This window comes from Rissa tridactyla, chromosome 11 (genome assembly GCF_028500815.1).
Source record: "Rissa tridactyla isolate bRisTri1 chromosome 11, bRisTri1.patW.cur.20221130, whole genome shotgun sequence".
Lineage (NCBI taxonomy): Eukaryota > Metazoa > Chordata > Aves > Charadriiformes > Laridae > Rissa > Rissa tridactyla.
This window is the reverse complement of record NC_071476.1, coordinates 21116856-21131941: the sequence shown is the minus strand read 5'-3', so window position 1 is coordinate 21131941 and position 15086 is coordinate 21116856. Positions and strand designations below refer to the sequence as shown.

The 15086-nt window shown below is 54.5% G+C and overlaps 1 protein-coding gene across 2 annotated transcripts; it reads right to left on the bottom strand.

Moving 5' to 3' along the window:
• Positions 1–123: 123 nt before the first annotated feature.
• Positions 124–14993, bottom strand: LOC128916153 (histidine--tRNA ligase, cytoplasmic). 2 transcript variants are annotated; one of them, XM_054217462.1, is made up of 13 exons: positions 14901–14993; positions 13598–13687; positions 11603–11722; positions 11317–11412; positions 10625–10750; positions 8437–8544; positions 6872–6970; positions 4178–4271; positions 3898–4025; positions 3554–3796; positions 2192–2308; positions 1597–1743; positions 124–626 (listed from the first exon to the last, which is right to left on the bottom strand). In XM_054217462.1, exons 1-13 carry the CDS (start codon positions 14976–14978, stop codon positions 567–569), a joined length of 1506 nt encoding a protein of 501 aa, XP_054073437.1. In that variant the 5' UTR covers positions 14979–14993; the 3' UTR covers positions 124–566. The 2 variants fall into 2 exon arrangements, with proteins under 2 accessions (XP_054073437.1, XP_054073436.1); XM_054217461.1 differs by having other exon boundaries at positions 124–1108; positions 14901–14991.
• Positions 14994–15086: the final 93 nt, after the last annotated feature.

Genomic DNA, 15086 nt, shown 5'->3' with positions numbered 1-15086 from the left:
AGGAGGGAGCGTGGCAGCTGGAGACACAACCACGATTTAAAAATGCGACATTTAAAAAGGCCAGCGAGGCAGGTACGTCAGTCCTCGCCCCGAGCGCAAAGCGAGGGACAAGGAGCCACGGAGTGGGAGCGACAGGTTTATTACGTTTCCGGGAGCAGCGCCTTTACATTTTGCTCGGGATTAAGGTCACCTCCCCGCGGCCGGAGCGGAGAGACGGGGCGGGATGCTGATTCAAAGCGACGGGGACAAGAAGCTGCAGCCAAGACCCCGGGGTCTGCTGCCAGCACGGGGCTCCGCGTGTCACCGCCGCCGTGGCACTCACCAGAGACACTTGAAAACATCTTTCCAGTGACATACTCGAGGGTCGGGGCACATGGTAGGAGTCGGTGCAGCCTCTCTGCTCCCGCCGGGAAAGGGAGGGCACGAGACAAGAATAAATACAGCTTTCAAAGGCCCCCCCCCACCCCGACCCCGCACCCGCTGCCACGTGGCCTGGTGGAAGGCATTTACAGGAGGAAATGTGTCAGCCAGAATCCAACAAACCAGCCGACGTGTCCCGCAGGGGTTTAAGGCTGGCTCGTTCGCATCCTGATCTCCTCCACCAGGCTCTCCCTGCGAACGTTGACCTACACAGGGGAGCACAAGGTTGCTTCAATACAACACAAGCGGCTTGACGTACCGTGACCTTCTCTGGTCCCAGAGCGATGTTCCCCACCCGCTTTTCGTGGCCCTGCATCTCGGGAGATGACGCCGTGGTGCTGTCACCAGTCCCTCTGCAGCCCCACCGAGCCCTCTCCTGCCCAACCACTGCGATATCAACGCTCTTCCCAGTCTTCCCTACTGGTTCCAAAGCCAAGACCAGTGACACAGATCAGCAAGGGTCCCGCTTGTTGAGACGGAGACAGGTGATGGTCCCATGCCCCGGATGGAAAGCAGAGCAGTCATACAGCCCATTGCGTTTCCCTCCAGGCTCCAGAACTGAGGAATATCTGGGAGTTCAAGGAGGCCACGCAATGGGAGACTCTCCAGAGTTGGAGACAGCAGTGCTCTACAGCTCCAGGAAACTGCACGGGGCGAGGAACGGGACCGTGGGGTGCCGCAGAAATTCCTGGAGAGACCAGTCAGTGCTTGAAAAAAAATCTAACGAAGCTGATGTATAAGCTCCTGAGAACCTGTTATAGGGGGCTCGGTGGCAAAATGACACCAGGGCACATGCTCCACAGCAAGTCAAGAGGGGCTGAGGAAACTCACCTCCCCCAGTCTCCAAAGGTGCCCCCACAAGGTTGCCACCACCAGCCCACAGGCCTCACCTCCAGCCTGCCCGCCCTGGCTGGTACCCCCCTGCCTGCTGCGTGTGGAGAGCCTGCCCCTCGCCCCACCTTCTGCCGCAGCAGCTTTGCTAAGCCCTGGAGGCTGGTCACGTCGAGTGGAAGCACCTTGCTCCTCTGATGTCCCCTTTGGGCACCACACCCAAAATGTGGGGCAGCAAAGCCACCTCGCCGCGTACAACCCGAGGGGTACGGCTGGGTCTGGCCTGAGCTGGGATGGAGGGTCAGCTAGCCACCCCCCTCACGCCAAGCCACCAACGGGCCTCACCTCCTCCCTGGTTGCCACGACCCGCAGCTTGACGACTCCATCCTTGAGCTCCTGCTCACCCACGATGGCAACGAGGGGGATGCCCGTCTCCTCGCAGTACTGCAGCTGATTCAGCAGCTTGGGGTTCTTCTTGTACAGCACTTCCGCCTGGGAGAGGGCGAGAGCGTAACGTCACAATCGGCACCAGCCCGCTGCTCTGCTCCCTCTCAAACCAGGCACTGCTGGGCCAGTCTGCGAATTGCCGTCTGGTGAGGGTAGGGGAGAAGATGGGCTAATGGAAAAGGCCGGGCATTACAGCCGACGAGTAACACAACACAGCTCAAAGGTACTGACAGGACACTGCTTATCCTGGGAAAACCCTGGGCCGTTAGCTCTAGTCCGTGTCAGAGCAGGGGTGACCCCTGCGGTGTCCCTGCAGGGTCAGGAGCCCCGCAGAGCGCCCAGACATTCTCCTCTGCTCCCCCATCAAAGGACTCTGCCTGCAGCAGGGCCCTGCCACACAGCGTGCCTTCCGCCTGCCGAAACCAGCCCAGGCTCCTCCTGGCCACAGAGAGCGGACCAGGCAGCTCCTGACTTGGCCATCACCTGCTCATACCTTGATTCCGGCATCCCACAGCTCAGAGATGAGCTTCAGCCGTTCTTCAAGGAGCTTCTTTTGGGCGGAGGCCACCAGCACCTGTGTCTCCGTTGTCCTGATCTTTTCCTCAGAGGCCTAGAAAATGGACAAGACTCAAAAGATGCCACGGACATACAGAGATACGAGAGAGCAGGACGGATCCCCACCCCAGGCCCATGAATTTAGCAGTGAAGGGGATTAGGCTCAGTGGGATAAACAGCAGGAACTCAGGAGAGTCGGGGAGGCCCCACAGACCCCCATCCTGGAGCAGAATCTCATCTTCTGCGGTTGTTCCAGGATAGGGGCTTAACACAGCTGCCCTCCTGAGAGAGAGCAACTTCCCTGCCAGCTTCTGCCTAGAGACGGCTCCTCCACACCCAAGGGCCTCCCAGAGACCTGCTCGGAGCAGCTCAGGAGCAGCGAGCCTGGCAGAGGCAGGACAGAGGCAGCTGCCTGCTCTCCAGGGTTACTCTAACTATGGCTGAGATTTAACAGCGGCGAGCTGAGATGCTGCGGTGCTGTCAGGAGCCACCTGCTCCCGGGGCAGGTGCTGGATACTCAAAGTGGCATTTTCCAGCCGCTGCTTTCGCTGAAGGGAGAATCCTTTAAAAGGTCACCTGCAGAGGAACAAACCCGGCCAGGACTGTAGGTGGTGGGGGAAGAATTCAGTTTCCACTTAGAAATCCCGATTGTGCCTGGCTGCCGAGAGAGAACTCCTCACAACACATCTCTGGGGGAGGGAAACGTGTGGCGGTGTTTTGGGAGCCTGCAAAGACCTATTGACACCCATTGATTGGGATGGAGGACAACACGCTGCTACAGCAACCTTGTGGAGGGGGGAGGAGGGAAAAGGTAACCGGAAAACCCCCAGAGGCACTGCGCTCCCTACCCTGGGACATCCGATCCCTGTCTGGTCTCTGCCTTGGGCAGGATGAGTAGACATGGGAGGCTGCTGTCTCCCTGCAGAGCAGTGCCAGCTTGCCCAGGAGGAGGTGGGGGTCACACGGATGCCTAATGCAGTGGGGAACACTAAGGCGCCTGACCTGGGAACCCGGTACTGCTGAGGACTGAAGTGCCCCCATCAGCTGCAGCCGAACAAGCTGCCTCCAAGGGCTGCAGTGAAAGCCCCACAGATCACCTCCCAAGCCAGAGAAAACAGGAGATCACGTCCTGGTTCAGACTCCCGCTGCAGAGCACAGCAGAGGCCTGGCTGGTTTCTCCATCAGAAACTGCAGCAAGGAAGGCTCATCTCACTTCAGCATCTGCTGGACTGGGGGTACACGGTGGGGATGTAAACCCTTGCTCTTTCTCCATGCTTAATTGAGCACCAAAGGCACCTACCTCCACCCTCTGCTCTAGGATGGAGAAGATCCGCTCGATCCCAATGCTGACCCCCACACAGGGCACCTTCCGTCCCTTGGGATCAAACATCCCCACCAGCCCGTCGTAGCGACCGCCTCCAGCCACGCTCCCAACGCTGACCGGCTCCTCCACGTGGTCGTTCTCCTGCTGCAGCAGGACAGCCTCAAAGATCACCCCCGTGTAATAGTCCAGACCCCGCGCCAGGCTCAGGTCGAAAGAGATCTGTAGGACACAAGGGAACCCCGTCACTGGGCGCACTCGGCGGGGGCCCAGGCTGCCCGGCCACGAAGGCAGCACCCCCTCCTGCCTCCGCACCTCCTCACCTTCCCTGTGATGCCAAACAGGGTCAGGTACTCAAACAGCAGCTTCATGTCCCCCAGCCCCTCCTTGGCCAGCTTGTTCTGGGACAGCTTGGGGTCCTGCAGAAGCCGCTCAATCAGGTCCAGGCCACCTGTGGGAACAAGCCATGCCTCAGGTCTGCCAGTGCAGCAGCACCCGCGATGAGGGGCCCGGCCAGCCGGGTGTGTGCCTTGCACCCCTGCATCGCTGGCCCTGCCTGGCCTGGAAGGACAAGGCCAAAGGCTTGACCCCCCAAGTGCTCACCATGAAGCTGGACATACTCCCCAATGCGATCCGCAGCCTCGGGAGAGAGCCCCTTCTCTCCTACCATCTCACTCCTCACTTCTTCCCACGGCATCTGCAAGGGGAGAGAAGAACATCAGCCACTGCTCCAGGGATGTGTTCTCTCCTGGGGAAGGTCCCCGGTGGCCCTGCCCAGTACAGACGAACAGACGTATCTGCCCTCAACAGATCTTTACATGGCAGAATCTCATCAGTGTCAGCATGGTTAAGAGGTGCATGAGAGAAGCAGCAGATCAAATGCTCTCAGAGCATGGTCGTAAAGTCATAACTCCATTTCTTGTACCTCTGCATAGTCTGTATCCCAACCCTGCAGTCAGCAAAGCTGGCCAAGAACTTCAAGCCCCAGGTCAAATACTTTGGCTTTGATTTCTGGCCAGAATCGAACATGCACTGAGTTCGAGAGATGTCTTGCTGCTGTGGTTTCCCGGGTTAGGTACTTAGTCGTAAATACGAAAACAAAAAAGGGTTACTGGTCATGCCTACCACCTGGAAAGGTGCGAGGAGATGGCTGGGTGGTGCAAAAGCCACTAAGCAGAACATGCCACAGTTTTCCCACTGACCAAAGGGTCAAAGAGAACCGGAGTCTTGATCACATCCGGCTGCACAGGGTTAAATCACAGCATTTCGGTATGAAAACAAGGAAATGATCCCATTCTAAAGAAGCCCAGTCCTCCCTTCCTATTGCTCTTCCACGCGCACACAGCCCCCAAACCTACACTTTGGTCATGCCTTTGCAAATAGATCTCCCTGCTCTAACAAGACTTTAAGTGAGCCTTCCTCTAGTTGACTTGATTTGACCGTCAGATGAGGCCTCCGAGGGAAAATGCAGTTCATCCTTGAACAAAGCAAAGCGAACACAGGAGACAAGATATGAGGCTGCGTTGTTTAACAGGGTTTCGCAGGAAGGTTAGGAGCCGTCAGCCTTTAAGCAGTCAGCCCACAGTGTCCCCCACGTGACTCTGAACACACACACACAGAAATTCACCTCCAAATTCGGCTTCGGATCCTGAGCCAAGAAAACGGAGGTTTTAGATTGCACTTCATTTTAAGATTCCTCTCCCTTAGCTATTAGCAGAAGACTGTATACACATTTATAGACCGATCTCCAGCATCTTTATACCTGACTAGGGCCTACAGTCAAGACAATCAGCTGCAAATAAAAAGCTGTACCTACACGGACACCTTTCCCTCCTCCCAAAGGGCCGCACAAGGCCCCAGATCCCTTAGAGACCTTCACAGCAGCCGGTGCTCGAGGCAGCTTCCTCAGCAGAAACTTGTGGGTCCCTCCTGCCTTGTGTCTTACAGGCACAGCTGCACACAGAGGGGGCCATCCTGCGTCACACCAAACCTAAGCCAGCCACACGAACAGCGATGTCTACACACAGCATGTTTTATAAAAGTACCCGTGCTACGTGCCCAGATCAGCAGAGGTGTGAGTGGGGTGAGCAGGAGACGCGACACACATGATGTCCCTGTGACCGCGTCCACCCTGTTAGAATGCTGCACGCTCCAGGCCAGCCCCAAGGAGCCCTGTTCCTAGAAAAAACATGCTGGCACTGATGGCAGCCACGCAAGAGTGTGAAGACACGCTGGGGGGGCACAGAGTGCAGCACAACACCGAACAGACCGGCCTTCCCTTGCCCAGGAGACAGGAACGTGCTGCTGGGATTATTTTTCAAGTCTGTGTTTCTGATCTCTTACTCCTTCTCACTCCAAATCCTTTTCTTCACTTCCAGGTAAAATACAGAAACCTCATCCGCACACGTCCACCTCACTTCTCTTTGCTGTCTCCCTGCTCCTCATCATCTCTCGAGGGTCCCTCGAGCAGCCAGAGGCACACAGTGTCCAGCGGTGCCCCGATCATGCTGAAACAGCCTGGCCAGTAACGTGCACATGCTGCAGACTCCGTGTCCTCAGCCGGGATGTCAGACATCGCATCGCCGATCAATAATAGCACCAACTTGCAGGACGGTGTTTATGAATAGGGTCCTGGACAACACAACCGCTCTGGCAGCCTACTCACCTTTGGATTTCCATTTAACTCGGTCCTGTCACCCGCAAGCTAACTGCCTCACAGACTGCGATTAGAGACTGTCACTTAGGATTGCACTTCTCTACTCCTGCATTACCACCGAGATTTACCGTTTATGTCACGCTCGCCTTGCAACTGACGTCTAAAATTTTAGTAAAGGGTGCACCGGATGATCTTTCAAGATCCCTTCCAGTCTGAGCTGTTCTATCCAGGACACGACTGTGACTCCGTGCACCACCTGACTGAACCTAATGCAGTTGAAAAGGCTTTTCAATGCCCTGGCCCAGTCTGGGGGCAGGTTTTCATGACCCTGGTTCATAAGCAGCAGCATCTTAAGAAGGCTAAAGGTCTGGGATGTTGAACCTACCATATGCAGAGCATTTTTCCCTCCCTCCTTTCCATTTGTCAGGACTATGTGGGATAGAGAGAAGCATCGGAGAAGAAAGCATAGGACCCAGTTTTCCTGTGCCCTGCATGCCTCCCCTCCAGAGAACGGGGAGAACTCGATGTTTATCAGCATTTTCCAGCCAGTTCTCATGGACTGTGGTAAGAGCAGCCCAGAAGGACAGAGACTCACTGAAACTCCAGCAGCGGCAGTTGCAGCCCAGGGCTCCAGCCCGTACCTTATCCAGTTTGTCAACGCTGGAGCAGATCGTTCGGAACTTGCTGTCTGGGACACCGCAAACTGCAAACATCCCATCAAGGATGCGTCGATCGTTGACCTGGGAGAGAGGGAGCAAGTCATTAACTATGAACGCAAACAGATGCTTCAGCTGTGTCCAGTTTCTCTCCTCTCTAGTTTTAAGTTTCTCTCCTCTCTAGTTTTAAGTCTCTCTCCCATTCCTGGGGAGCTAAGCTGCCTCTCTGCCCACAGCAGGACAGCTAACACAACTGGCTCCTACCAAGCCTGGGCAGAGCTACCACATTCTCCTTCTAGAGCCACAGACACCTCCACTCAACAGAGAAGAAAAACCAATGGGGCCCATGAGTCATGTGGACAGGTAAAACCAGCTCAGGAACAGACCACGGACTAAGGAGATGAATTCAATGCGTTACCCTGCCCTCTCAATGGAAGAACAAAGGGAGACATCCGATTATGTTAAAACCCGCTAAGGATTTTTTTTTTATTTTTACAGCATAGTTTAATTATGCTCTGTAATAGTAGGTCATTGAGAGCAAAGGCTTAGCCAGATTCAGCCTTTCCATGGGTAGTGAGAACATCTCCAATTAAATTAGACAGAAACAAAGAGTGCTCGGGAGTTTGCAATCCTCCAGCATCAACATGAACCGGAGAATGATTCATGGAAGACAAGAATAACTGCAGGCAGGTCACTCCGCTGTTCCCCGTTGCAGAGGTGCCTTCTCATCCTCAAAGGCATCCGCTTTCACCACTGCCCAAGCACACAGTAGCTGGACAGGCAGTTCCTGTGCTCAGCTCTTCACCTCCCCCCAGACAGGTTCAAGGGCAGGTAACTGCCCCCCTACCCAGTGGGGGCTGCACATCGGAGCGCAACACCCAGCCCGCACTGCTCACCTCCCCTGCAGAGCCCAGCGATGACCCTCTCAGAGGTCCCACCTCCCTCCTGTACACCAGGCACTCCTACCCCTTGCTCTCCTACACCCTTCCCTTTCCTGCCGGACCTGCACCTTTTGCTGCCACACCACGATAACAGAGGTGTTTTGAAGCAAATCGCAAGCTCAGCCTACAGTAGGGCACAACTCTTCTTCTGGAGGAGGCCTCAACCCCAGAAAGGACTTGGTGGGAAGGCAGGAGTCTGCAGACAGCACAGCACACACTGAGCAGATGTCATTTAGGATTTTTTTGGCACTGGGAGCTGGGACGAGGCAGCGATCCTGGGCCAGAACCTGCGCTTTACTGCAGGCAGTAAATATGAGAATCACCTGGTTGGTTAGTTGGCTGCCGGTTGGTTTTGCAGGGGACTGTGGGTAGCGCTAGAGAGAAGTCTGCTAACTGCAGCCTCAGGAAACCTCCGTGCATTCCCAGCTAGAGGCAAGTCTGACCTGAGGTCCAGCCTTTTAGCATATACAGCCCGAGGAGGCAGAGAGGAAAGATGAACTATAGCTTCTGAAACAGGTGTTAGAGTGGGAACAGGTGCCACTGCGGAAAACTACAGGAACAACAACCACTGCTTCCCACCATGGCAAAGAGAAACCTGCCCGGTCTCACCTTAATGAGAAAGTCCCCAAGCTGCAGATCACTCAGGATCTCATGCACAATCTTCAGGCACTCAGCATCGGGAATCATCGGGTCAAACTGGCCAGCGATGTCAAAATCCTGGGGGCACAGGAAAAGGCAGTGAGCAATTCAGGACCGCTGGCATGACTGCAGCAACACAGCTTCAACTCTGCTGGTAACAGCAGTTTGTTTACAAAAAGCAACAGAAACGGGTGTAAGGGAGCACGAGCCCTCCCCAGTAGGATCCAGAGGGGACAAGATGTGGGTTATGACCCTTTTTCATCAAAGGCAACAGTGGTCTTGTGTCCGCCACACTGCAAGGAGTTTGTATACTGTGTGGTGGGCAGCGCAGACAGTTTGCGAGAAGCCGTTCTGCTTCTCCCTGCTTTCTGCTCCTGGAGGTGTGTGACCTGCTCCCTGCCTCTGACACAGCAGTTTACTCTGTGATGTGCTTTGAAAACAGAGGTACTTGAAAAACAACAAAAAGGAGACAGCAGAGAGATCATCGTCACTAAATAAACAGAACAAAGGAACCAGTAAGGGGAGGAGAAAACTACCTATTATTTGGTATGACCTAAATGCCACATGTTTCATCTTGATTCTTAGGATATTCTTTTTTTTTCATACACATGCTGATCAAGTTAATGATCAGGGGAAGAAAACAACAGAAGCAATGTCAACTGAGGCAAAACCAGTTTCAACCGCCAAGACAGAAAAAGAAATCAGAACGCCTGAGTGGTCTCCACCAGAGATTACCAGATGAACTAGCACGTAGAACTAAAGCACAACAGCAAGATGTTTTAATAGGCTGGTACCCCGTGACTGGAAAACAGCAAAGACAACATCAACGCTCAGAGAGAAATAAAACACCACAGCAACAAGAGACCTCTTACTCGACTCATTTATGAATCCCCAAATGCAAAGTCCTCAATGATATTTTGAGTACAAGAATAATTTTAATTAAATGGGTACCTTTCAACTTCACCAGGCTTCCAAAATAAATTAGGGCAATGGAGGAGGAAAGAGATAAAGTCACATCAGTTAATCCCCAACCAGCCGAGTGCAAGAAAGGCTGATGCAATCCCTGTGGAAGTTGGGTGAGGTCTGGTACAGCCAGGAAAGTGCTGCTACACCACTGTGCCTGGTACAGGTGAAATCTCACTGAAAAAACCCAACCAAAGACTGGTGTATCGTATTTAAGAAAAGATGCAAAGCTACTATGCTGAGCAAAGCATCTCCAGGGAGAGACGGTATCAGAGCTTGATTTACGTGGTTTATTTGGGAATGGGGAAGAATCCATATCAAGGGAGGACAGCTACCATTTAAAGAGCTGCGCTGGCACAGGGAGAAGTAAACTATCAGACAAAAGTAAGTTTATCCTGGCTATTAGAAGACTATTTCTAGCTATCCTAGCAGCGAGATCTTGGAACGTTCTTTCGGATGAGACAGCAGGCAAAGACCCCAAGTTATCTGGAAACAGGAATTCACCAAGCTGGATCGGGAAGGTATGCACAGGGGCTGTATGATGAAACAGGAAGATTCTCAAACAAGAATTTGCAATATGAGGCCCTGGGGCCTGTGTTAGTACAGTGGAACAAAGCCCTTCCTCGGGGCTACCACGCTCGTCTGAGAAAGCCACAAAGGAAATTGCTTTCTTACCTGTTCTGTAATTTGGCCTCTGGGTTTTTCCCTTCCTTTGAAATAAAGATTGACTAAGCCCGAGACAGAAGCAGCATATGCTACGGCTGGGTCGCTTGCCTGGTTCATGTGTCCTGCTAACACACCCAGGAGTTCAACTGTTGCCAGATTTGGGATCAGAAGGAAATTCTTCCCCTCCACCAGGCTGGCAAGCACTGTGGGATGGAGCAAGGAGCTGCCCTCCTCCACAGCGGGAAGCAGGCCAGGTACCTGGGGCACCTGGGGGCTGTATTGCAAAGTTCCCTGATACACCAGCACCCCGTGTCCCAGCCATAGTCCTCACTCTCCAGCTGATTTTCACACCCATAAGGCCACACAAGGAAAATATCAGTGGATCCTCCTGAGCTTTCCACAGCCACAGGGAAGGCCACTGCAGGGTAACACAGCCTTTGGTCCTAAGTTATTATGGTGCTACATCCCCACAAGCGCTGCCCAAGCTACAGCCCCGCTCAGCACTGTCCCTGTCAATGGCCAAACTCACACACTGGTAGAACTCCCTGTAGCGGCCCCTGGTCATGGCCGGATTGTCCCGCCTGTAGACCTTAGCGATGTGATAGCGCTTGATGTTGGTGATCTTGTTCATCGCCAAATAGCGAGCGAAGGGCACCTGAGGTGGTAGGGTTAAGGATGGGAACAGGGAGAGATCACCCCACCCAGTTATCAGTCACAGGCAGTACTACGTCCTCACTATCTCCCCAACACCCAGCACGGTGTGGTGCGCACCCGTGGAGCAAAGCGACTCCTAAGAGACAGCTGGACTTGCCGCAGCTTCTCAGGGCCTCCACAACTGTCCGAGACACAGCCCACGCGTGCTGCCATTTAGGGTCCCTACAGGCATCTTCCAGCACCATCTCAGGTTGGATCCCGGTCTCACGTGGGCCGTGTAGCACAGCAGCCTAGTCTGGGCACCCTGCTGTAGGAGAAACCCCACTCAATACAGATCTTCCTTCCCTCCACATTCCTTCCCTCCACAGAATGCCAAACATTCTGTTTGGCATTACGTTGCCAAACAGAAGCAACATACAGTAAATAACCGAGCAAGGGTTCTGCACCCACTGAACCACACTGCCAGTCGGCATGCAGTCAGAGCCAAGGGCATGTCCCCAGCCCTCTGGACAGCGGTTCCCCAAAAGGGGATGACAAGACCCCTCAGCACTGGCTGTGGCAGGATACTGTCAGGTCATAGCGCAGGGACAGCAGCTCTCCTCCTTGATCTTTCAGATCGTAGATGAGCTTCGAGTCTTCACCGTATTTCCCCGTCAGCGTCTCCTACAACAAAAGGACACACGAACAAACAGCATCTTCAGTGACAGGGGATCAGCCCTAGAGCACACAGAAAACAAGGGGAGAAAGGGAGGACACCTCGGAGATGGAAGAAGATAACTCAGCCCTCAACGCATCGCAAGCCTTGACTACAGGATCCTCATCAGCTCAGCCAACTTGCTGTGTCCTCGCTCACCTTCAGCTCAAACACTGGAGTATCAATGACTTCTGCTCCATGGCGCTTGAAGCAGGTGATGATCGCATTGAAGACTCTCTCGCGAATGGCCATTTGCTTGGGGCTGTAGTCCCGCGTGCCCTGGGGTGAGACAAGGAAAAGAAGAGCAAACGACACACTAGGTTAGAGGTATGCGGCAGAGATAGATGTCAGAGGTGACGTGAAGAAGCCATCATACTGCTAACAAAGCCAGAGAGACCAGGTCAGGACACTAGATATCGGGAGAGCTGGTAAAAAGCAGCACCAAAGAATACTGGAAAACATCAGGACACAGCTCAGACATGCCATGGTCTGCAGAGCTAAATCCAATTCAGGAGTTTCACCATGCAGGAAACAAAGGAGCTGATGCAGATCCAACACTTGGGAGAGTTCAGAACTTCCGAGGATGATAGCTGTCCACAGCTCCAAATCAAATGTTATTAGCCAGACGCTTGCACGACAAGCCACCCTGAGCGGTGGAATCAGAGGACAGACACACTTTGAAGCCGTGAAACAACCAGCAGTTCTCCAATTTCCAAACACACATAGAGAGAAATCATCTTTTCAGAGTGTGATACCTGCAAAGTGCCCAGCTACTGTTCACTGGGATGCGCTCCCTTTTAATTTCTTTGCTGTTAAGGGTCACCGAATTACTTCGATGACCACCTTTAGGCTTAACATAAATCACTGTTAATTAACGAGACCTCCCTCTTTCCTTTTCTAGTGACCAGCAGCAAGGCAGGAGGAAGCAGAGAGAGCAGGCACTTCGCAACACCCCACCTGCAGGTCGCAGAGCGAAGAGCAGCTCTCAGCAGTACACTGACGTGGCTGAGACAGGCTGGAAACCCAAGCTGCGTTTCCCTGGCACTCACAGAGCTGCAAAATCCTCTCTCCACACCTTTAAACAGTAAAATACCCTTCCACTTTCCAGGTCACACATCACAATTACATTTACCAAAGCATACAATAAAGGAAATGGACAAGGGAGACAGGTTTGAGGCATTTCCTAAGTCAGTGGCATTAGCATAACCTGTTGTATTTGTGAGCAACATTCATAACTGTCTCCACACCGCAGCATGGAAGTACAGTTGGTGTTTGGTCAGCTGATAGCGACAAAACATTCAGGTTACAAAAACCTTCAGCATAAACTGCATTATGGACGCTATTTTCAGGGGCCAGGGGACTGAAAAGCTATGCCTGAAGGAAGGGTCCTTCTGCAGGAAGACACAAAAACGTCAGCGGCTGGCCAGACCTGCTCAGTAAATGGGATTACCCACTTCCACGGACAAAGGCAAGACCAAAAGCCACAAGAGCTCTCTTGCTCCTCACATTTCAACAGGTGCTGAACATTTCTGGCAAACACCGCCAGGCATCTGGGGTTTTTTGGCTGGTTTATGCTTTGCAGTTCCCCTGCAATGAGCCCTGCAGCAGCGGAGCTGCGCTTCGCGGCACTCTGTGCTCACCCAACCTACCAGCAGCTCCATCCAGGTTAACAGGGAACAGGACCTGCCTGAGGATCCTCGATCCACAAGAGCAAACATCTGCAGGCACTAGTGGGGTCAGTGCTACAAAAGCTCAAGAGTCCTAGCCCTTAACTCATCAGGGCGATGCAAGTCGTGACCTTACTTCAAATAGCGCAATCCAACCAGATATGAGCCCTCTTACACTGGGCAGCTACGATAAAGCTTAACCAAAAAGGAATTTAATTTCCTGACCACACCGGCTAGTGGGTGGCTTGTCACAGAAGCACCAGGAAGTCTTTAAGTTAGTAGGGTATCTGGGCTGGATGCTGTCAGGGATGTTTTCGCCCCCCTCTTCCCTGCTGCTAGAAGTGAAAAGGGAAACAGAAAGGAGAACTACAGGCAAGTCTGTGCTGAGATTCTGCACACGCAGGTGCGTGGGGGGTGCTGTGCGCGCGCAGGGGAGTAGGTCGTGCATACAGAGAGACACGCGAGCGCGTGCACTGGGGGAAGTTACCTTTGGGGTCTTGAGCACAAACTTGTGTTTCCCCTCATCTCCCCCAAGCTGCGCCTTCATCTCCAGCAGTTTTGCCACCTCCTTCGCAATCTGGCGAAAGAACAAGGAGGGAACTGGGGGTAAGCCTACTTGCCAGGCCCAGCCCACAGTCCTTCCCCAATACCTTCAGCCTCAGCATTCCCAGTACACCCAGACTCCTCAACCTCAATACATCCACTCTTTGCTGTCTACCACAGCAACCAGAGGAGCACTCCCTGCCCCTCTCCAGTACTCCCCACTTCTGCCGCAAGCACCCCAGTCTCAATGTCTCCACCACCCTCTGACTCCCACGACCTCCAGTACCCTCAGCACCTGCCTCCCCGGTTCCCACACCTCCCGTCCTACCAGCCTCCGCACCAGGCCCAGCACCACCAGCTCCTGCTACGCGTACCCCAGCATCGGCAACCTCCGGCACCCTCCTCCCAATCTTAACACCCCCAAGCATCCTTCTCTCCAATCCAACACCAGTATCACCAGTCTCCCCGGGCACCTTAGGCCCTCCGTTCACCAGCACAGACCCTCATCCTCCCCAACACTCCTCTTCCCAATGCCACCACCCGTAGCCCAGCAACACCTACACCAGTACTCCCAGTAGCCCACAGCACCCTCCCCCTAAACCCAGCAACCCCAACCCCACTCCAATCACCTCACCAGCCCCCCCTCCAGCCCAGCACCAGCACCCCCAGTTCCCCCCGATCCCCTCTTCCCCATCCCAGCATCCCCAGGCCAGCTCCCCCTCTCCCAGTGACAGAATCACTGAATGGTTTGGGCTAGAACGGACCTTAAAGATCATCCAGTTCCAACCCCCCTGCCCTGGGCAGGGACACCTCCCACCAGCCCAGGTTGCTCCAAGCCCCGTCCAACCTGGCTTGGAATGTTTCCAGGGATGGAGCGTCCACAGCTTCTCTGGGCAACCTGGGCCAGGGGCTCACCCCCCTCACAGCAAAGAATTTCTTCCTCATCTCTCATCTCAATCTTCCCTCTTCCAGTTTAAAACCCTTCCCCTTCGTCCCATGGCTCCCCTCCCTGATCCAGAGTCCCTCCCCAGCTTTCCCGGAGCCCCTTTATGGGCTGGAAGAGGCTCTACGGTCTCCCCGGAGCCTTCTCTTCTCCCGGTTGAACCCCCCCAGCTCTCCCAGCCTGTCCCCACAGCAGAGGGGCTCCGGCCCTCCCAGCATCCCCAGCACCCCGCTCCCAGTCCTACCGGGCCTCCTCCACCACCCCATTCCCAGCAAGCCCCGAAGCCCCGCGGGGCCGGTCGCACCTCGTCGGGATCGGCCTTATCCTGCTTGAGCCGCCGCACCGCCTCCGCCTGGGCCCGCACCGCCGCCTCGTCCGCCATTGCCGGCCCGCGCCTGCGCACTGCGCGCTCCCCCGCCGCCCCCGCGCCTGCGCACTGCGCGCTCCCCGCCCGTTGCCGGCGCAGCGGGCCCGCGCGGTGCCGCGCCTC

Excerpts from the sequence above, each read along its gene's own strand:
- LOC128916153 (XM_054217462.1), bottom strand. The coding sequence starts at position 14,978 with ATGGCGGACGAGGCGGCGGTGCGGGCCCAGGCGGAGGCGGTGCGGCGG. Across the intron at positions 6,971-8,436 it reads TTGGGGACTTTCTCATTAAG|GTCAACGATCGACGCATCCT; the intron begins GTGAGACCGGGC and ends CCTCTCTCCCAG. Across the intron at positions 4,026-4,177 it reads GGAGTATGTCCAGCTTCATG|GTGGCCTGGACCTGATTGAG; the intron begins GTGAGCACTTGG and ends TTGTTCCCACAG.